This window comes from Salvelinus alpinus, chromosome 4 (assembly GCF_045679555.1).
Source record: "Salvelinus alpinus chromosome 4, SLU_Salpinus.1, whole genome shotgun sequence".
Taxonomy (NCBI): domain Eukaryota; kingdom Metazoa; phylum Chordata; class Actinopteri; order Salmoniformes; family Salmonidae; genus Salvelinus; species Salvelinus alpinus.
The window spans coordinates 25,079,804-25,103,209 of record NC_092089.1 but is presented as its reverse complement, the minus strand read 5'-3'; the positions used below and the strand labels follow the sequence as shown (position 1 = coordinate 25,103,209).

At 47.0% G+C, this 23,406-nt stretch overlaps 1 protein-coding gene across 1 annotated transcript in view; it reads left to right on the top strand.

The window, feature by feature from the left end:
* ulk4 (unc-51 like kinase 4) overlaps nucleotides 1–23,406 on the top strand; it is a 186,465-nt gene that overhangs the window by 79,314 nt on the left and 83,745 nt on the right. The window contains exons 31-32 of the mRNA XM_071396224.1: nucleotides 2,845–2,893; nucleotides 10,200–10,305. Of these exons, the coding sequence (XP_071252325.1) occupies nucleotides 2,845–2,893; nucleotides 10,200–10,305 (155 nt within the window). The remainder of the gene's footprint in view (nucleotides 1–2,844; nucleotides 2,894–10,199; nucleotides 10,306–23,406) is intronic.

The following is a 23,406-nucleotide window of genomic DNA, read 5'->3' as shown; positions in this document are numbered from 1 at the left end:
ACGACCCAGGTCCTCTGCTCACCTTTAACTCTCCATATTTGTTCCTGTTTTGTTTTATGAGCACAATTTAATGTTAATGACGTGTCATCACTCAGGTTCACACGGAGATCGATGGGAGAGGGTTGTTTCTGAACTACAATAATGGAGGAGGTCAGAGAAGAGTGGAGGGAGGTCAGGGAAGAGTGGAGGGAGAGAGGAAAGAGTGGAGGGAGAGAGGAAAGAGTGGAGGGAGAGAGGCAAGAGTGGAGGGAGAGAGGCAAGAGTGGAGGGAGAGAGGCAAGAGTGGAGGGAGAGAGGGAAGAGTGGAGGGAGAGAGGGAAGAGTGGAGGGAGAGAGGCAAGAGTGGAGGGAGAGAGGCAAGAGTGGAGGGAGAGAGGGAAGAGTGGAGGGAGAGAGGGAAGAGTGGAGGGAGAGAGGGTGGAGGGAGAGAGGAGAGGGTGGGGCGAGAGAGGAGAGGGTGGAGGGAGAGAGGAGAGGGTGGAGGGAGAGAGGGAAGAGTGGAGGGAGAGAGGGAAGGGTGGAGGGAGAGAGGCAAGAGTGGAGGAAGAGAGGCAAGGGTGGAGGGAGAGAGGGAAGAGTGGAGGGAGAGAGGGTGGAGGGAGAGAGGGTGGAGGGAGAGAGGGAGAGGGTGGGGCGAGAGAGGAGAGGGTGGAGGGAGAGAGGGAAGAGTGGAGGAAGAGAGGCAAGAGTGGAGGGAGAGAGGGAAGAGTGGAGGGAGAGAGGGAAGAGTGGAGGGAGAGAGGGTGGAGGGAGAGAGGAGAGGGTGGGGCAAGAGAGGAGAGGGTGGAGGGAGAGAGGGAAGAGTGGAGGGAGAGAGGGAAGGGTGGAGGGAGAGAGGGTGGAGGGAGAGAGGAGAGGGTGGGGCGAGAGAGGAGAGGGTGGAGGAAGAGAGGGAAGAGTGGAGGGAGAGAGGGAAGAGTGGAGGGAGAGAGGGAAGAGTGGAGGGAGAGAGGGAAGAGTGGAGGGAGAGAGGGAAGAGTGGAGGGAGAGAGGGGAGAGTGGGGGGAGAGAGGGAGAGAGTGGAGGGAGAGAGGAGGGAGTGGAGGGAGAGAGTGGAGGGAGAGAGGGAGAGAGGGGAGGGTGGAAGGAGAGAGGGAAGAGTGGAGTGTGAGAGGGGAGAGTGGAGGGTGAGTGGGGAAGGAGAGAGGGAAGAGTGGAGGGTGAGAGGGGAGAGTGGAGGGTGAGTGGGGAAGGAGAGAGGGAAGAGTGGGGAAGGAGAGGGAAGAGTGGAGAAGGAGAGGGGAGAGGGGAGAGTGGAAGGAGAGAGGGGAGAGTGGAAGGAGAGAGGGAAGAGTGGAGAAGGAGAGGGGAGAGTGGAAGGAGAGAGGGGAGAGTGGAAGGAGAGAGGGGAGAGTGGAAGGAGAGAGGGAAGAGTGGAGTGTGAGAGGGAAGAGTGGAGGAGAGAGGGAAGAGTGGAGAAGGAGAGGGAAGAGTGGAGAAGGAGAGGGGAGAGTGGAAGGAGAGAGGGGAGAGTGGAAGGAGAGAGGAGAGTGGAAGGAGAGAGGGGAGAGTGGAAGGAGAGAGGGGAGAGTGGAGGAGAGAGGGAAGGTGGTGCAGATAAGTGGAGATATGGATGGGGGGACAGTTTGTATCTCATATAAGTATGTCTGTTATATAGTACACTGCATATATACAGGTGTAGCATCTTAATTTGATCACTCTTTTGTTACAGAAATGTTCCTGCACCACAGGAAATGCAGATGCGCTTCGGGATTTACATACATTCACTGAAAGCCCACACTAACATACGGTTATATTAACAGTATTGCACTTTTCATGTAGCCTAATAACCTAACCACCAATCAAGCAACATTATAGATTAACGTTAAAATCCTGTTGCTGCAATATTATTTTGCTGTGACAATTCAGGTCAAATTAAAATCCTACATCTGTAGGCAAACTAATGTAGGCCCCTACAACAAACTTGATATTGTGTAGTTAGTATGAAAGCAGATTGGACAACAACTAGGCCTGGTCAATTTGTGTGTTGTCATCTGTATTTCATGTTCTAGTTTTCTCCTTTCTCAGTATGTTCAGGTTTCCTGCTGACTTCTATGTGACTTTCAACCTCAAGAGGATGTCTCTCTGGTTAATCACAGGCTTGTGTTGTCCCTCTGCACTTTATTGGGAGATTTACTCCTAGCGGCAGTGCTATTTACTCTTATCTGGTGTTCTGCACAATGGCTTAGCTGCCTCACATAAGCTACACTACTTTAGAAACATTTGATGGAATTCTCTTTGGAGGACTGAGGACACCATATATGGAAAACTGGGAAATAAATGTTTCCCAGCCGTGCAATACATCATTGTTATGTAAAAACTCCCTCTAATACGTTTTCTATGGGTGACCTCTAGTCTTGTTTAAATGTGTCTAGCCTGCCTGCCACAATGTTTTCTTCCTTTGAGCACCTCTACACACAAGCTGTAATTGGTTGTGAATCAAAAGGCTTAATCAATAAGGGAGCTGTGGAGAGTCATTTTCAATAAAGATGTACATTACTCCTGGGTGCCGAGGTGTCAGAAGGCTCCTTTCTCCCCGCAGAAGATTAGTCAGAGGTCCTTTTCTCACATGACTGATCTTAGAGGCGAGGCACGCTGCGTTGCCTTCACGCACACACACAAACACACACTGAAATACTCACATAGGTTCAGTAGGCCTCAGATTCAAAGGCAATGCATGGACCCTAATGAAGATGAAACGTCTCTCTGTGCTATGAAGGTACCTAAACCTGCCTCTGTGTTTCTCTCACTCTCTTTCTCTCTCTTTGTCTCTCTCTCTTCTCCCCCACTCTCTCCATCTTTCTATCTCTCTCTTTCTCCCTCTCTCTCTCTCTCCCTCCACAGCCTGGTCAGAGACAGCAGGATCCTACCTGTTGTCTTTCAACTCATGGCGGTAAGTTAAGAGCCCCACTTAAAATGCTGCCTTTTTTCTCTATACTAAAATCATGTGTTCCAGGAAACTGCTTTGGTGTGCGGTTTTATTTATCACTTGTGTTTCCTGCCCGACTTTTCATTTCCAGGCTCAAGAAAAAAGCTATCTCCTAAAAATATAAGTGGTTTGTCAAATTCCCACCTCCACTCTACTCTGAGTCTGTGTCTCTCTCCGTCTTTTAGATGGCCCGAGGTGGAAACTAGTGGAAAGGAATGTTAGGATGAAAGCCATATTACAAACCACCTTGCTTCCTCCTCCCCCACCCCACCTCGCTTTTTTATCCTCTGTCATGAAAATATATGAGTCCCATTGGGTGGAGAAGACTTTGGGCTATTGGAACATAATTCAAAGGCTGTTATGTGGGGGAATTCTGCTGGGCCAGACATTTTAGCTCGTAAAAACGCCTCCCATCCACCCCACCCCCATCCCACCGCCTGCCTACTTCTCTCTCTCTCTCTGTCATTTCAGGCCGAGCCCGTTTTGCACCAGCAGCGCTCGTTTGCCAGGGTTCTTTATTGATTTATTATGCAAATGAGTGTGCTGTGCGGTGGTGACCCATCACAGTACGTTGTGTAATTGAGTGGCGGAGGGAGCGGAACAGCCTTTTGAGGGGCTGTGCTTAATGGAGTGAGAATATGAAGTGGTCGTCGTCCCCCAGCTCCTACAACAGGTTACATATTCATCAGACCAGAACGCTTATTTCCAGTAAACAGCCAATTCCCCCTTGACCTCAATCCGCCAGTAACTGCTCTGCACTCTTTAATGAACTTATCGCTTGGGTGACTTCTCAGACAAGTTGCCACTGCATGTAAGAACACTTTGAGAAACATCACACAGACGGAATCAGTTAGCTGTTAGGTTGATTGTCTTCACGTGTTGTGTTGCTTTCCACGGGTCTCTTCTTCTATGTTTTGGAGGTATAGTTGTGTTGCTTTCCACGGGTCTCTTCTTCTATGTTTTGGAGGTATTGTTGTGTTGCTTTCCACGGGTCTCTTCTTCTATGTTTTGGAGGTATAGTTGTGTTGCTTTCCACGGGTCTCTTCTATGTTTTGGAGGTATTGTTGTGTTGCTTTCCACGGGTCTCTTCTTCTATGTTTTGGAGGTATAGTTGTGTTGCTTTCCACGGGTCTCTTCTTCTATGTTTTGGAGGTATAGTTGTGTTGCTTTCCACGGGTCTCTTCTATGTTTTGGAGGTATAGTTGTGTTGCTTTCCACGGGTCTCTTCTTCTATGTTTTGGATGTATAGTTGTGTTGCTTTCCACGGGTCTCTTCTATGTTTTGGAGGTATAGTTGTGTTGCTTTCCACAGGTCTCTTCTTCTATGTTTTGGAGGTATAGTTGTGTTGCTTTCCACGGGTCTCTTCTTCTATGTTTTGGAGGTATTGTTGTGTTGCTTTCCACGGGTCTCTTCTTCTATGTTTTGGAGGTATAGTTGTGTTGCTTTCCACGGGTCTCTTCTTCTATGTTTTGGAGGTATAGTTGTGTTGCTTTCCACGGGTCTCTTCTATGTTTTGGAGGTATAGTTGTGTTGCTTTCCACAGGTCTCTTCTTCTATGTTTTGGAGGTATAGTTGTGTTGCTTTCCACGGGTCTCTTCTTCTATGTTTTGGAGGTATAGGCCAGGCCTAACCATGATAGTACCAACTAGGACGTATGTAGACTTTCTCACATGCATGTCATCATTACATTTGGAGGACCTAATGTTCTGAATTAGTGATTCAACGAATAAGTTCTGGAATGCGTTAGAAAAGCCTCCATCCACACAGTTTAACACTATACAATGCAGTGTTACATACGCAGCCATACAGGAAGGAGAGCCATTTAGTGTGCATTACCAGCCGATCAGTGTCATGCAGGTCAACCACTTAACCACTGCTCTATCCAATATAGACCCAGTCTGGACTCTATCACACACTGTAATCCTCCTCTCCTCTCCACCGCTGGAGGGTTACAATTCATATAGTGCCTAGTTCTTATACCTACAGGACAGACACTATGGCCAGTCCATTACAGGCTTTACAGATACATAGTGACAGGATTAAATCAGCTCTTCTCACTCTCACTTGACTGTAGTCACCATGTGTGTGTAGTGAGTGTACCAAATAGAAGCCTATTCCCTATCTGGTGCACTACTTTTGACCTATGGGCCCTGGTCAAAAGTAGTGCACTACATAGGGAATAGGGTGCACTTTTGGGATGTATACCATACCTTTTAACTTTACTCTGAACTTGGCTTGCCTTCTCCAATCCAATGGAAGCTGATATGCGGGTTAGGTCGGGATCGTATCAAATTGCCTTTTCGCGACACAGTTAGTGCAGACTGCAGTAGTAATGGCTGTCTACTTATTTACTTTTAAGGCCAGCTCAGCAGTTTCACGGACTGACATTGATTTGGGCCAGAGACGGCATGAAAGTGGTCCGCGGACGGAGCCGTAATGCACATCACTAATGAGTGTGGCGAGGAAGCCAGTGGGGATTGACAGTGGCATTGATTGAGTTTGGTCCAACATCAGCAGACTGATCCTTAAGCAAGTGTTTAGGGAGCTTGACTCTGGTTACAACAAGAGCCCCAAGTAACACTGCTAGGCTCTAGCCTTCCTTTCCTGCTATCCTGAATCTAATGTCTGGAGACTGAAGCTCACGCCTAGTTTGTTGTGGCTGCTGCAATGCATCATGGTCTTTTACTGATGATCATGATTGATTGTGTTAAGGAGAATGCTTGAGACTCCTCAATTGTCTCTATTTGAACAGCTTTGTTTTAAAGGTTAATGTCGGCATAGAAGTAAATGAACACAGATGTTCGGTGGCGTGGAGCCCCTCACTGTTGCAGGATGGCTTTATCTCTCCCTTCCCCTGATTGTCGTGCCTCTGCCCCATATTCAATTTCATGTCATCTGACAGTGTAAATCTAATTGGAAGAAAATCCATTTTGCCTGTGTGTGGGGGGGAGGTAGGTAGGAATGTACAGTCGGTGGACTCTGAGTTTGTGAGCTCTAAGAGAGAAAGGAGAATCTAATAGAATCAGAGGTTTATACAGCTAGCTCTGATTGCTGTTGCTGGTATTAGGAGAATAGTTGTGCTCCCCTCTGCCATTCTCATTAACAACAGCAGAGAAGAAAAGTCTGCATTGCGACAAATATTGATCTGGAGACCAAATTACAGCTTGAAAGAAAGTCAAATAGCAGACATAAACACTGCCTTTTGTTGTACTGCAAAGTTGCTTTTCAGAGCTTGTTTTACATTGTGGGACATACTGAAGAAGAAGAATCCTTTTTTAATCCATTTTCCTTGCAATCAACAGAAATTCATTGACTGCTTATCCCCTCGCAAAGACACACACACACACACACACACACACACACACACACACACACACACACACACACACACACACACACACACACACACACACACACACACACACACACACACACACACACACACACGATTGAAGTTAGTTCAGAAGAGGCAGCCAAGCAGCTACATAGGAGTTTGAGGTTCTGTGATTGGGCCTGTGATAGTGAGGCTCCAGTCTAGTTCCATGTAAACCAACACTGAGAGACATACGTTGAGTTGAGAACTGAAGTGATTGTTGGTTCAGACTGTGTGAGGCCAGAGGCAGCCAATGGTATGTTTGGGATTGTGATGATGAGATCTGAAGTTAGCATTATAGATGATGGGATATCAAGTCAAGCTGCAGGCAGACAGCACAATTCCATTACACATCTGATAAGATACAGAAATGAGGACATGCTTTTTCGGGAGGTGATTAAAAAGTAGTTTTTCTTTCCGTCCTTATTTTTTCAGTATGTTTCTATCTCCTGCTTTTGGATTCAACTCTGTCATCTGTCAGAAATGACGCAGCCATACATCCATATACGTTTCTCCTCCATGTGTCTCCCTATTCATCACTATCAAATCAAACCAGCCTGTATCTCTTCATTAAGGGCTGTTGATATCTGCATGACCCCTGCTCTTCTCAAGTGGCCTAGCAGAGAAATCAGGTGGAAAAGCGATGGTTCTGGGCCTTGAGATTCCATGGCTAATTTATCCAGGAGACTGAGGAGAATCCCTGAGCCACTGGCCCAACTCTGTGCTTCCCTCTCTGCCTTCCTGTCAGCCTGTAAACTGTGGAAGCCCCTTGAACAAATAATTATGGCTGCATTGAGTGTGTGTGTGTGTGTGTGTGTGTGTGTGTGTGTGTGTGTGTGTGTGTGTGTGTGTGTGTGTGTGTGTGTGTGTGTGTGTGTGTGTGTGTGTGTGTGTGTGTGTGTGTGTGTGTGTGTGTGTGTGTGTGTGTGTGTGTGTGTGTGTGTGTGTGTGTGTTTACTCTGGCCTAGATCTACAGCCCCAGACATCCTAGCTCAGGCCTTCATTGCCTACCTACTTATTATGTTCCTAATCCCCTGCACCCTGCTCACCAGATAATTACACACCATTCACCAAGGCTCATCCCCTGCACACTGCTCACCAGATAATTACACAACCTTCACCAAGGCTCATCCCCTGCACCCTGCTCACCAGATAATTACACAACCTTCACCAAGGCTCATCCCCTGCACCCTGCTCACCAGATAATTACACAACCTTCACCAAGGCTCATCCCCTGCACCCTGCTCACCAGATAATTACACAACCTTCACCTAGGCTCATCCCCTGCACCCTGCTCACCAGATAATTACACAACCTTCACCAAGGCTCATCCCCTGCACCCTGCTCACCAGATAATTACACAACCTTCACCAAGGCTCATCCCCTGCACCCTGCTCACCAGATAATTACACAACCTTCACCAAGGCTCATCCCCTGCACCCTGCTCACCAGATAATTACACAACCTTCACCAAGGCTCATCCCCTGCACCCTGCTCACCAGATAATTACACAACCTTCACCAAGGCTCATCCCCTGCACCCTGCTCACCAGATAATTACACAACCTTCACCAAGGCTCATCCCCTGTACGCTGCTCACCAGATAATTACACAACCTTCACCAAGGCTCATCCCCTGCACCCTGCTCACCAGATAATTACACACCCTTCACCAAGGCTCATCCCCTGCACCCTGTTCACCAGATAATTACACACCCTTCACCAAGGCTCATCCCCTGCACCCTGCTCACCAGATAATTACACAAACTTCACCGAGGCTCATCCCCTGCACCCTGCTCACCAGATAATTACACAACCTTCACCAAGGCTCATCCCCTGCACCCTGCTCACCAGATAATTACACAACCTTCACCAAGGCTCATACCCTGCACCCTGCTCACCAGATAATTACACACCCTTCACCAAGGCTCATCCCCTGCACCCTGCTCACCAGATAATTACACAACCTTCACCTAGGCTCATCCCCTGCACCCTGCTCACCAGATAATTACACAACCTTCACCAAGGCTCAGCCCCTGCACCCTGCTCACCAGATAATTACACAACCTTCACCAAGGCTCATCCCCTGCACCCTGCTCACCAGATAATTACACAACCTTCACCAAGGCTCATCCCCTGCACACTGCTCACCAGATAATTACACAACCTTCACCGAGGCTCATCCCCTGCACCCTGCTCACCAGATAATTACACAACCTTCACCGAGGCTCATCCACTGTACCCTGCTCACCAGATAATTACACAACCTTCACCGAGGCTCATCCCCTGCACCCTGCTCACCAGATAATTACACAACCTTCACCGAGGCTCATCCCCTGCACCCTGCTCACCAGATAATTACACAACCTTCACCGACGCTCATCCACTGTACCCTGCTCACCAGATAATTACACAACCTTCACCGAGGCTCATCCCCTGCACCCTGCTCACCAGATAATTACACAACCTTCACCGAGGCTCATCCACTGTACCCTGCTCACCAGATAATTACACAACCTTCACCGAGGCTCATCCCCTGCACCCTGCTCACCAGATAATTACACAACCTTCACCGAGGCTCATCCCCTGCACCCTGCTCACCAGATAATTACACAACCTTCACCGAGGCTCATCCACTGTACCCTGCTCACCAGATAATTACACAACCTTCACCGAGGCTCATCCCCTGCACCCTGCTCACCAGATAATTACACAACCTTCACCAAGGCTCATCCACTGTACCCTGCTCACCAGATAATTCCACAACCTTCACCAAGGCTCATCCCCTGCACCCTGCTCACCAGATAATTACACAACCTTCACCAAGGCTCATCCCCTGCACCCTGCTCACCAGATAATTACACAACCTTCACCAAGGCTCATCCACTGTACCCTGCTCACCAGATAATTACACAACCTTCACCAAGGCTCATCCCTGCACCCTGCTCACCAAATAATTACACAACCTTCACCAATACTCATCCCCTGCACCCTGCTCACCAGATAATTCCACAACCTTCACCAAGGCTCATCCCCTGCACCCTGCTCACCAGATAATTACACAACCTTCACCAAGGCTCATCCCCTGCACCCTGCTCACCAGATAATTCTACAACCTTCACCAAGGCTCATTCCCTGCACCCTGCTCACCAGATAATTACACAACCTTCACCAAGGCTCATTCCCTGCACCCTGTTCACCAGATAATTACACACCCTTCACCAAGGCTCATCCCCTGCACCCTGCTCACCAGATAATTACACAACCTTCACCAAGGCTCATCCCCTGCACCCTGCTCACCAGATAATTACACACCCTTCACCAAGGCTCATCCTCCCCCACATCCCAAAGTAACCTCTACCTCCTCCATCTCCCTCCTCCCTCTCCCCAAGCTCCCCCGTCTCCCTCCTCCCTCTCCCCAAGCTCCCCTGCTCCTCTCCTGTCCTTCATCTAGCCCTCAGCCAGGTCCTGAAGATGCTTCCCCTCTCAAAAGTTAAGATGCTAATGACTATTCTTCATTCAAGCTCAGCTATTTCTTCAGTCATCATCAGATCTCGGCCCTTACGATGGCACACACAGGTGTATCTAGACCCTGTGAAGGAGAAAGGGATAATGTAAGCAGCAGATGATAATGTAGTCAATACAAATGCAGAATGTTAGCTACTGTGCTTCAGTTTTCAGAATAAGACAAGTACTGTGGGTGCATGGGACATTAGTTGTGAAAACAAGAGTACTGCAGAAGCATTGCTAAGGCAGATTTGCTCAAATCCATCCCTAAGGCTCTCAATATTTGAGGATTGCCCTGAAAGACTGTGTGCTTCCATGGGTTTTTGCCCTTCCTTTCCCTCGCCCCCTATTCATTTCTCCTGTGTGTTTATTCCATGTTTTGTTCTTTCCAGGAGCACCAGGACAATATCCTGGGTGGAACCATGCAGAAGGCCATGGCTCTCCTCAGCAACCTGACTGGACAGAAAGACGTGGACCTACAACCCTTCTACCAACAAGGTACGGTGCACTGCCTCACACAAATGAATGCATTGTACTGTATCTAGGCCTAACAGTTTCCGCCCCATTTACAAAGAACACCGTGCACACGTCCCATGTGGTTCCGTGTGACTTAGTTGGTAGAACATGGCGCTCGCAACGCCAGGGTTGTGGGTTCAATTCCCACAGGGGACCAGTATGAAAATGTATGCACTCACTACTGTAAGTCTCTCTGGATAAGAGCATCTACTAAATGACTAAAATGTAAATGTAAAGTGAGGACTCAGACCTTCAACCGCTCTATCAGCAAGGTACGGTGACTGACATAAACACATGTCTTTGATGGGTTAGTGCAGCACTGTGTGTAATACAACACCCAACAGTTTCTCCATCATTGACAAAGACAATCATGCACAGGTACAAAACAGCCTGTGTTGATTCCTCTCCTGTGTTCAGTTACTGGAGTCTGTTTCCATGCCAGTAACGCCACCCCTTTACCTTCGGCTCAGACCGCTTATTACATCGGGATCCTGTGGTGCCTTAAGCCGTGTGTGTGTGTGGTGTGGTGTGTGTGTGTGGTGTGTGTGTGTGTGTGTGTGTTTGTGTGTGTGTGTGTGTGTGTGTTTCGTGTTAGCGTAGCAGGCAGGCTTTTGGTCTCCCAGCAGCAGCTGAGGAAGGAGGAATGAAAGCCTCTCCTCTTCTTCCTCCACTCTATCCATCAGCAGGCTGGGCTGTGTGTCCTGTTGTGGTACTCCTATCAGTTCATCTCCTCCCTGTCTGTCCACAGATGGCCCGCACCCACCCGTCTGCCTCTCTCTCTCCTTTTCTAGCTCTACACTCAGCACTCATCTGATAGAATCAGCCCAGCTGCCGAGCAGCCATTTGTCTGCCTCCTTTACCCGCTCGGCTCTCCTGCCTTGGCATGTTTTCTTTCTCTGCCATCGCTTTTCAATGCCCAGCTGGCTGCCCGCTGCAAAAACCAGGCGCTCCATAACACTCAATTATTGAATAATAGATTCCTTTTGCTATGGCTGTACTGTGTTGACAGTTCTCATTAGCTAGTCGGCACAGTTAGCCCGCTAGCGCCACACGGTATCTCTCTCCCACCGCCGAGCGGCATGGAGCTGAGAGAGCCTGTCCTGTCCACCCTGTCATGGTTCTGCATCTCAGGGGGGAGTCATAGATTCACAGCCAGGCTTCACATTCAACATGCACATCCTAGGAGAAGGCAGGGGCACCTTGCAGATAGCAGGACTAATGAAATGCTCCTCCTAGGAGAAGGCAGGGGCACCTTGCAGATAGCAGGACTAATGAAATGTGCCTCCTAGGAGAAGGCAGGGGCACCTTGCAGAAAGCAGGACTAATGAAATGCTCCTCCTAGGAGAAGGCAGGGGCACCTTGCAGATAGCAGGACTAATGAAATGCTCCTCCTAGGAGAAGGCAGGGGCACCTTGCAGATAGCAGGACTAATGAAATGCTCCTCCTAGGAGAAGGCAGGGGCACCTTGCAGATAGCAGGACTAATGAAATGTGCCTCCTAGGAGAAGGCAGGGTCACCTTGCAGATAGCAGGACTAATGAAATGCTCCTCCTAGGAGAAGGCAGGGGCACCTTGCAGATAGCAGGACTAATGAAATGCTCCTCCTAGGAGAAGGCAGGGGCACCTTGCAGATAGCAGGACTAATGAAATGTTCCTCCTAGGAGAAGGCAGGGGCACCTTGCAGATAGCAGGACTAATGAAATGCTCCTCCTAGGAGAAGGCAGGGGCACCTTGCAGATAGCAGGACTAATGAAATGCTCCTCCTAGGAGAAGGCAGGGGCACCTTGCAGATAGCAGGACTAATGAAATGCTCCTCCTAGGAGAAGGCAGGGGCACCTTGCAGATAGCAGGACTAATGAAATGTGCCTCCTAGGAGAAGGCAGGGGTACCTTGAAAAACAAATGATAGTCTCACTAAGCGCAAACCAGGTGGGATGGCGTATCGCTGCAGAATGCTGTGGTAGTCATGCTGGTTAAGTGTGCCTTGAATTCTAAATAAATCACAGACAGTGTAACCAGCAAAGCACCCCCACACCATCACACCTCCAAATGTGGACTCATCAGACCAAAGGACAGATTTCCACCGGTCCAATGTCCATTGCTCGTGTTTCTTGGCCCAAGCAAGTCTCTTCTTCTTATTGATGTATTTTAGTAGTGGTTTCTTTGCAGCAATTCCACCATGACGGCTTGATTCACGCATTCTCCCCTGAACAGTTGATGTTGTGATGTGTCTGTTACTTGAACTCTGTGAAGCATTTATTTGGGCTGCAATTTCTGAGGCTGGTAATTCTAACAAACTTATCCTCTGCAGCAGAGGTAACTCTGGGTCTTCCTTTCCTGTGGCGGTCCTCATGAGAACCAGTTTCATCATAGCGCTTGATGGTTTTTGTGACTGCATTTGAAGAAACATTAAAAGTTCTTGAAATGTTTTGTATTGACTGACCTTCATGTCTTAAAGTAATGATGGACTGTCATTTCTCTTTGCTTATTTGAGCTGTTCTTGCCATAATATGGACTTGGTCTTTTACCAAATAAGGCTATCCTCTGTATACCAACCCTACCTTGTCACAACACAACTGATTGGCTCAAATGCATTAAGAAGGAAAGAAATTCCACAAATGAACTTTTAACAAGGCACACCTGATAATTGAAATGCATTCCAGATGACTACCTCATGAAACTTGTTGAGAGAATGCCAAGAGTGTTCAAAGCTGTCATCAAGGCAAAGGGTGGCTACTTTGAAGAATCTCAAATCTCAAATATATTTGGATTACTTGTGTTATTTCATAGTTTTGATGTCTTCACTATTATTCTACAATGTAAAAAATTGTATGAATAAAGAAAAACCCTTGAATGAGTAGGCGTGTGAAAAACTTTTGACAGGTACTGTATGTGAGAATGCCCCAAAAAATGAGGTCCCAGACGCCACTCAAAGATTGTCAATGTCCCACAGTCGCTGGACTCTGGTGGCATCTCAAACTCTTGGGGTCAAAATGTGGATATATTTTTGTCATTTGAGTAATGGAGGCGGTGCAAAACTTTGAACTGAATGAGCCCATGCCTTATGCAAAATGATGAGGTGTGGATACGCCCAATACTATGTTGCCACATGTCATCAGGTAGCTTGTCACCCATGTCTTGCTCCCATGCAGAGTTTGTATTTGCCAAGGAAGGCGGATTAATATTCTGTATTATGTGGTATAATCTGGAGATTCAGATACGGGTTAAGATCTAAGCACCTCTCGACTGGACACTATGAGGGCTCGAGTGGAAAGGGAAATGTTCTTTAGCAAAGCTGTGAGTTTGCAGGTACCTAAAAAAGTGGGTATTGGGAATATTATTATCAGTATCGAATGAGACTAATGTGTTGTCAACAAATAGGTCACAAAAAAACACCAGACCATTCCTATGCCAGAACTGGAATGCCGTGTCAATCTGTGATGCTGGGAAGAGATGATTAGATGTTAATGGAGAGAAGCAACTTACTTGTTTAAGGCTAAAGTGATTACGGAATTGGGACCAGATTTTAAGGAATTTCTTGACAATGGGATTGAAAACATGGGTGCCAAGGTTCATGGGCATTGGGGAGCACAGGAGCGAAACAGGAGAAGTTGGAAGGCTTGACTGTAACTCCATGATGACGCAAGTTTTACCATCCTTATTTTCAAATGTAGAAACCCAATAAACACATTTTATATATATTTGCTGACCAGTAGTAGTGTAAAAAACTGCTTAGGTCTCTCTAGATATACCTTTCTCATTTGTGGATTTGACTTATTCCAAATGAAGTTGGAAATGCAGCTGTCCAGTTGTTTGAACATCAACTTTGGCAGAAAAATGGGAATAATTTGTAATAAGTACAAAAACATAGGTGGTACAGTCATGTTAACAGAATACTTCCGACCTGCTAATGAAATGGGAAGAGACGACCACCTTATGAAATCCTGCTTAGTGCGCTCCAGGAGTGTTTTGAAGTTGTTTCAACAGAGCCTTTAATGAGTGTGTGACCTTTAATCCCAAATAAGTAAAGACCTGATGCTCCACCTTAAACGGGAAATTGGCATACCCAAATCCTTCTGCTAACTGATTATTGGGGAGGAGCAGACTTGTTAGGTTTAACTTTTAGCCAGATAATGTCCAAAACCTTGTAGCATGTCCAAGAGATAGGGTATAGACTCCACAGGGTTAGAGATGTATAAAAGAAGATTGTCTGCATATAAGGACACCTTGTGAGTTATGTCGCCCCTTAATATTCCCTTAATCCTGTCCTCCGCACGCGGGCCGATAGCAAGAGGCTCACTAGCCATATCAAATAGGAAAGGGGATAAACAACAACCCTGCCTGGCACCCCTGTGGAGAGGGAAGTAGCTGGAGGTAACATTGTTGGTGCGAACAGAAGCCACTGGGAATCTTAATCCAGGAAAGGAATGACGGGCCAAACCCAAATCTCTCTGTACTGTAAATAGATATTCCCACTCAACCCGGTTGAAAGCCTTATCATCAGGAGAGATGACGACCTCTGGCTGTTGAGTGGACAGAATAGAGAACGTTAAATAGCTGGCGCATAATATAGAAAGATTGCCTACCTGAGATAAATCCGGTTTGGGCAGAGTCACTGTCTCTAAACGGCAATACCTTAGTGAGAATTTTATAATCACAGCACAAGAGGCTTATAGGGTGGTATGAGCCACAGTCTAGGGGATTCTTGTCCTTTTTAAGCAAAGCCAAAATAGTCGCTTGGGTAAGTGTTTGGGGCAGTTTCTGATTAGAAAGGATGTCATTGTACATTGAGCTGAGGATAGGGGATAGTTTTGAGGAGGTTTATAAAATTCAATAGGGAAGCCATCAGGCCCAGGAGCTTTACCGCTCTGCATGGACTGGATTGCCAGAGTAGCTTCCTCATCACTTATTTAGGCATCCCATGTTAGTTTGTTCATCAGAATTGAGACAGGGGGTGTCCAGAGTGTCTAGAAATGCATGTATACGAGATGTGTCAGGAAGTTCTCTGACGAATAAAGCGCAGAGTAGAGTTGCTTAAATTGGTTGTTGATGTCTTTGGGATTGGTAGAAGTTAAATCAGCTGCAACACAGATTTCAGGTCTGGTGCTGTTAGCAGCGGATTGTTGAAGCTGGTGAGATAACAAATTGCCAGCTTTCTCTCCTTGTTCATAAAATGCCTGCCTAGACTTAAACAGAAGCTGCTCCGTTTGTTTAGTGGAAAGCTTGTCAAATTCCAATTTGGTGTAGCAGTCTCTATATCTGTTGTCCACATCTAGAATGAGTTGAGATGGCTCCAATAAGCGTTTAGTGTGCTGTTGTCATACTCTGTGTATGAAATTATTTGCCCTTAGATAAGGTTTTATCGATACTACCATGTTAAAGTGAACCTCAGTAGAGCTCTATCCAGAGCCAGCATAATGTAGTTTACACATAGGGAAGGGATTCTGGAGCGAATCACCTCAGTTCTCTAATTTATCTTTCTTATGCAATATGCATATTTTAAGGAGGTATATGTTCCGCTACTGACCCCCCCCCGTGGCCAACCCCATCCACTTGGGATGCCTTCAAATCAATAAAACACAGTATAATTCAACAATTGTATGAATGTTTTTATTTTTTATTTTTTTTATTTTTTTACCTTTATTTAACTAGGCAAGTCAGTTAAGAACAAATTCTTATTTTCAATGACGGCCTAGGAACAGTGGGTTAACTGCCTGTTCAGGGGCAGAACGACAGACTTGTACCTTGTCAGCTCGGGGATTTGAACTTGCAACCTTTCGGTTACTAGTCCAACGCTCTAACCACTAGGCTACCCTGCCGCCCCAGGAGGGGGCGGCAGGGTATAACCCTGCCGGAGGGGGCGGCAATGTAACCCTCGATTGAACATGCTAATGTTCAATCAAGCCAGAAGACAGACACATTTCTGGCTAACGCTTGGTAATTAATACCTGCAGGGTTCGTTTGGCTGTACAACCTGCGGACCCGTGCCAGCAGCCACTAAGCACCAAAGAGGGCCAACCAGTCTAATAGTAAAGAATAATACACGTGATCCTTTTGGGAGTACAAACGTGTAACGTTAGGTATTAAACATGCTCACAGTATACTGGTAGGGTATCCTATTAAGGCATGGAAATAGAGATACCTTAGTGGCTAAACTTATGTAGTGACTAGGCTAATTAGTATCGCACCACCTAGCACCGAGCACCGAGGCCTCCAGCCGCAGCTAGTTGGTAAAAGCCAATTGTGCCATGTACTGTAAATAAAATACTATTCAAACTACATTATCCTTGTCAGAACATGTCACCATATACATACCATCATTGTTCATAACATTAAGTTACTGGAAGAATAATTGTCCTTTTTGGCAACAGGGTGGAGGCACGATTCTAATCAAGAGATGAGTTCACTAGTTGGTCCTTGTGTAAGGTCAGGGGCAGAGTACAAGACTAAAATGGCTAGTTAGTCGTATGCCACCTGTCCTCCTGTGGATGTAGGTTGGGTTCACGAATGTCTTCTGCTCGCCGGAGGGAGTAGTGATCTTCAGCACCTCTGGGTAGAGAATGCCAAACTTGGTGTCCCGACAGCAATGTAGGAGCCCCCTCATCTTGTTGAAGGCCGACCTGTTCTTCATGACTGCCGCCGTGTAGTTCGTGTAAACGCGGATCTTCTGGCTGTCATGGGTGATAGGAGCCGAAGGACATCCTCTTTCTCTTGAAATTTGTGGAATTTGGCTATGATGGGTCTGGGCGGCTCCCCATTCTTCGGTGCGGACTGTAAGCTTCTGTGTTCACGGTCATGGGTAGGGGCGTAATCGAGGCCTAGGATTTCCTGAAGCAGTTTAGCTATGAACAGGGTAGGCCGCCTACGGTCTCGAGTCCCTCTCTCATGCCGAAAATGTGACCGTTCCCCCGGCGCTGTCTGTTCTCGAGGTCCTCGACCTTGGAAGTAAGTTTGACGACATCTGATGATAGCCAGATGACTTGCTCTTCCAGTGTCACCACTTTGTCAGAGTATGTATTTGCGTCGCCCTCCAGGCTATTCAGACGGGTGTCCTGTTTTGCCAAGTCTTCTTTAACGGAGTCGATCTTTGTGTTGACCTCGGTGGCGAGGGTGGCTATTTGTGCAGATAGGTCAGTGGATAGTGACTCCACCTGAGCCAGCACAGTCTGTTCAGACTTAGTGATATCCTCCATTACCTTGGCTTGGTCGGGGGGGTCAGAGTCCGTGTCAGTGTCCGCTGAGCCCGATGCTTTAGTAGAGGCCTGCTCTTTTGTGACTCGTGGCCGTTGTTGTTTCGACATTTCACGATGAAAATGACAAAAATTTCAAGAAAAAAAATCAGGTTTGACTCCTAATAAAATTTTACTAAATTAACACGGTAGGGGAGGTGTTCGTGAAATATTAATAGTAAATTGTTCGCCCTTGTCACGACTTCAGCCGAAGTCGGTTCCTCTCCTTGTTCGGGCGGCGTTCGGCGGTCGACGTCACCGGTCTTCTAGCCATCGCCGATCCACCTTTCATTTTCCATTTGTTTTGTCTTGTTTTCCCACACACCTGGTTTACATTCCCTCATTACGTGATGTGTATATAACCCTCTGTTCCCCCCCATGTCTGTGTGTGGAATTGTTTGTTGTAAAGTGTTTGTGCATTTCTAACTGGTTTGCGACAGGTTATTTTAACCCGTATTTTGTTGTTTCTGGGTGCAGTTTGTTTTGCCTAAATAAACTGCTCCGGTTGTTACCTATGTCTGCTCTCCTGCGCCTGACTTCCCTGCAGCCAGTTACGCACCTCTTACAGCCCTGGACAGGAGCACCGAGAAAACGCGTCTTCACATGTTGCTGCTCACCAGCGCCCCCTCGCAAGTCACTGCTTTAATGTTAGCAGAAAACAACAGGGTGTTTTCCAGGGTCACTCCAAGGTTCTTTGCACTCTGGGAGGGTGACACCGTGGAGATGTCAACCGTGATGGAGAGGTATTGGAGCGGGCAGGCCTTCCCCGGGAGGAAGAGCAGCACAGTCTTGTCAAGGTTAAGCTTGAGGTGTTGGGCTGACATCCAAGCTAAGATGTCTGCCAGGCATGTAGAGATGCGTGCCGCCACCTGGGTGTCAGACGGGGGGGAAGGAGAAGAGTAGTTGAGTGTCATCTGCATAGCAATGATAGGAGAGACCATGTGCGGATATGATGGAGCCGAGTGTAGACTGGCAGAGAGATGCTGCTAACAGATGATGCTACTTAATCATGGATACTTCATCTTCTACTTAATCATGGATATGTAGATTATTCAATAAACACACGTTGCTATACATGGGTACAGTAAAATAGAGGAAGAGGAAGATGGCAGTGTGTGAGCTTTTAATTTATTAGGTGAGTGGGAGGATTATCAGTACAGAATGAACCTTTGTTTTGGCTCCACTTATACTGACTGAATGCTTCTGCTGCATAGTGACAATGTTGAATGGTTACTCATTATATTACTGTGGAGCAGCACAACATGTAGCACCTGCTCAGTGGAGAATGTATTCAGAATGCTATGGAAATGGGTTAGCTGTTAGCTACGGGAGAGTCAACTCTGTGGTGTGGGGGAGTTTTGCAGGTGTGTCAAACGGTTCGTACCTCTGTTTGTGTCAGTAACTGTATTTTGTCTGCATGTTGCATCATGCTGGAGCGCGGGGCTGGGGCCCTGTGAATTATAGGTGTGAGTGTCAGAAAGCTTTCAGGTCCCTGGCTGTAATTGCTACCTAGCAGAACAGGAAAGAGGAAACCCCTCAGTCTGTCAACAAAAGCCCCGCTCCCCGCCCCCCACCTCCCCCTGTCAACCAATAGGAATACCACTTCCACTCCAGGGCTCGACGTTCGTCCTTCAAAATAGGGGGCGACTTCCTCTCTTTCCTCCTTTACCCTTCTCATTACAGGGGGGTCACTTGCGAGTGACTTTATGAAGTCAGCATCATTATGCACCAATCAGGTCCTTTTTTGAGGAATGTGTTGACCCAGCACTAAATATAACCCTGGTAATTAGAGCTATCTCTAGCAGCTCTCCTCTCTCTGTCTCCGTCTCTGGCTGTGCTAGTGGCCCACTCCAGATCAGGCTCACGAAAACGCAGGCAGGGGAAAACTGGTATAATTGGCTTCTTTTAAGAGAGAGAGAGAGACCGAGAGACTGAGGGAGAGTGGACGAACGCGGCAGGGCCGGTTGTGTGTGTGAGAGAGAGAGACAGCCGGTGAGTGGATGAGATGAGTTTTCTAATTGGCCAGTGTGGAGATAAGGGACCCCTGGGAGTGCTGTGTAGTGCCGTGCGGAGCCAAGCACGAGGAAGTAGAGTAGCAGCACAACAGCCAGTCTGCTTGTTGTGTTTTAATACACTGAGTGTCTTTCCATGACAGACTGACCAGGTGAAAGCTATGATCCCTTATTGATGCCACTTGTTAAATCCATTTGAGTCAGTGTAGATGAAGGGAAGGACATGGGTTAAAGAAGGATTTTTAAGTCTTGAGTCAATTGAGACATGGATTGTGTATGTGCGCCATTCAGAGGGTGAATGGGCTAGACAAAATATTTAAGTACCTTTGAATGGAGTATGGTAGTAGTTGCCAGGCGCACCAGTTTGAGTTTGTAAAGAACTGCAAAGCTGCAGAGTTTTTCATGCTCAACAGTTTCCCATGTGTATCAAGAATGGTCCAAAACCCAAAGGACATCCAGCCAACTTGACAACTGTGGGAAGCATTGGAGTCAACATGGGCCAGCATCCCTGTGAAACGCTTTCAACACCTTGTAGAGTCCATGCCCCGACGAATTGAGGCTATTCTGAGGGCAAAAGAGGGTGTAACTCAATATTAGGAAGGTGTTCCTAATGTTTTATACACTCTGTGTATATTGTATACACTGCACAAAGTATCTGTTTCTCTGAGGGGTTTATTCAGACCTACAGTCAAGTATCTGTTTCTCTGAGGGGTTTATTCAGACCTACAGTCAAGTATCTGTTTCTCTGAGGGATTTATTCAGACCTACAGTCAAGTATCTGTTTCTCTGAGGGGTTTATTCAGACCTACAGTCAAGTATCTGTTTCTCTGAGGGGTTTATTCAGACCTACAGTCATTTAATTGTTGCGAGCCATTCATCCTATTACGTTTCACTATGGAAACTGAAGCTTTCTGTTGAGATCTGGATAGCTGAACTGTAAAGGACAATGTCCCGCCTGTCTGCTTTTCTGCCTGGTGTTTAGGCCATTCACCACAGTAATTATATTGTCCGTGGCATAATGCAAGGCATTGTGGAGATATTTCTGAGTTATCTTCAGAAATGCAGAGTGAGTGAGAGAGAGAGAGAGAGAGAGAGAGAGAGAGAGAGAGAGAGAGAGAGAGAGAGAGAGAGAGAGAGAGAGAGAGAGAGAGAGAGAGAGAGAGAGAGAGAGAGAGAGAGAGAGAGAGAGAGAGAGAGAGAGAGAGAGAGAGAGAGAGAGAGAGAGAGAGAGAGAGAGAGAGAGAGAGAGAGAGAGAGAGAGAGAGAGAGAGAGAGAGAGAGAGAGAGAGAGAGAGAGAGAGAGAGAGAGAGAGAGAGAGAGAGAGAGAGAGAGAGAGAGAGAGAGAGAGAGAGAAAGAAAAACAGAAACACTGACAAATGTCTCCTTCCAAAAAGCCTGGAGTGGTAAACACAGATAAACAGTCTTGCTGCCTCAGGTCACCACACAGTCAAAACACAGCACTTCCAGAAGAACCTTGTCGTTCATGGAGAGGCTTGAATATAGCCACACACACACATTTGTACTCTACCCACACAGACCTTTTCCAGCGAGCCCTTCATTCTCTAGTACGGCCTTTGTGTGTTTCTCAGCAGGCAGGCAGATAGCTATACGGACAGACAGACAGGCAGACAGGAAGACATGCAGATAGACAGACAGACAAACCGATAGACAGGCAGGCAGGCAGAAGGGTTGTTGTCAGGTACTCTCATTAGCATGGTTATAACCCCTCCCATTTCCAGGTAAAAGACACTCTTAAAGGCCTCCCGAGTGGCTCAGCGGTCTAAGGCACTGCATCGCAGACCCGGATTTGATCCCAGGCTGTGTCTCAGCCGGCTGCGACCGGGAGACCGATGAGGCGGCTCACAATTGGCCCAACGTCGTCCGGGTTAGGGGAGGGTTTGGCCGGCCGGGATGTCCTTGTCCCATCGCTGTCTAGCGACTCCTGTGGCGGGCCGGGTGGAGTGCACTGTTACGAACCCCCTTTTCCCAGCAGTCTAGGGGGGGAGGGAAACAAGACCCGTAACATATCTCATGCAAATCACAACAGTGAAAAGGAACAGTGACAACTAAAAGAAATCCACAGACAACCTAAACCTACCATCAAACACTTTAGGTTTATTGTCAAACACACGGTAATGGGGTGTGGGAAAATGGGGCTGAGCTGGACCCAAGGAAAGAAATCATAAATATCCCAAAACCCCTAAGCTAGACTTACTGGGTAAAGAACAGCTAGCTAACTAACCAATAAAATACAGTGGGCGGTCTGCCCAGTTCTAACTAGGGTATTTATTCGCCCAAGGGCGACTTGGCTGGTTATCCCCCTTTGCCACCAACCAACCAACAATAATACACAACAGCAGTACATACTCACATGATAACAGACAACTAAACTTTGGGGTATGAAAGAATATGTGGTCTTCAGCAAATCCAGAGGGAGAGGGAGAGAGAGAGACACTGGGAAAACTACTGACTGGGTTTATAAACCAAGGGAAAAGGGATGTGATTGGGTAAGGGAAACAGGAGGAGGTGTGTCTTCAGATTGATGCGACTGATGACTGTCACCTGTTACTAGGACAGAGGAGAAATACAAATACCCCCCAGGATACCTGTATCCGTAACAATACGCTGACACGGTCGCCAGGTGTACGGTGTTTGCTCCGACACATTGGTGCGGTGGCTTCCGGGTTAAGCAGGCATTGTGTCAAGAAGCAGTGCGGCTTGGCGGGTCGTGTTTCGGAGGACGCATGGCTCTCGACCTTCGCCTGTCCCGAGTCCGGGAGTTGCAGCAATGGGACAAGACTGTAACTACCAATTTGATATCACATAATTGGGGTAAAAAGCAAAAATACAAAAGCAAAAAACACTCTTATTAAAGAAGAGCCTTCCTATAGGAAGAGGAGCGTTGTTGAAGACTGTTTTGTATTATTATTCATCATCAGGATATTATTCATCAGAATGGTTCTCCACAGTACATTGAATATGGACGCCACTCTCACTGGCACTCTGTCCGTCTGTATGCCTTTCTCTGTCTCCTCTCGCTCACTCTCCCCCTCTCTCTATTTCACTCTCCCCCTCTCTCTATTTCACTCTCCCCCTTCTCTCTCTTTATTTCACTCTCTCCCTCTCTCTCTCTCTACTCCTTTCATCATTTCCTCTGAAGCAGCACTAATGCAGCCGTCCTGCCGTAGCCAGTTTGTTGAGCAATCAGACAATATCTGCCCAACATTGAGTAAATTTTTCTGAGGCAAATCTATTCGGAATATATTTAAGCCTAGTTATTTTCTGAGGATTTTTGTACCGTCCTTCACATTTTATTTATGTATAACTGGGAGTTTTTTTTGACTGCATGGTTTATTGTTGTTAGGTGATTTTTGTCAAGGTGAAATCTGCTGCTCTTTGTATTCCAGATGACACATAATGATGTATCATATTATCACTGTCATTCTCCCTTGGTAGGTGTACCTATCTATTCAAAGCCGGATGGTTCCACTGAAGACAGGTGTTTATTGTGGAGAGAGCGTTGCTCTCAGATGGCAGCACAGGGTTCGACTAGCTACCGTGATCCGGGGTGACCGGTCAGACAGAGAAGAGCGCTCTTGAGAAACTGTCTGAAAAGGTTATTCTGTCTTTAAAGACGAAGCAGATTGTTCATACACTCTTAATATTTCAACAAGGCATGGCAAATAAAGCACTAGACAGGAGAAGGCAAAGGTTTTGTGTCAGCGGAAAGAGATGATATCTTTCTGTAGTAATTGGGATGGAGGAGAAGTATGATTTGTAACTCAGTGATATAACTGTATCATACAGAATGTCTGGAGGGGCATCCTCCATGTGCAAAAAGCA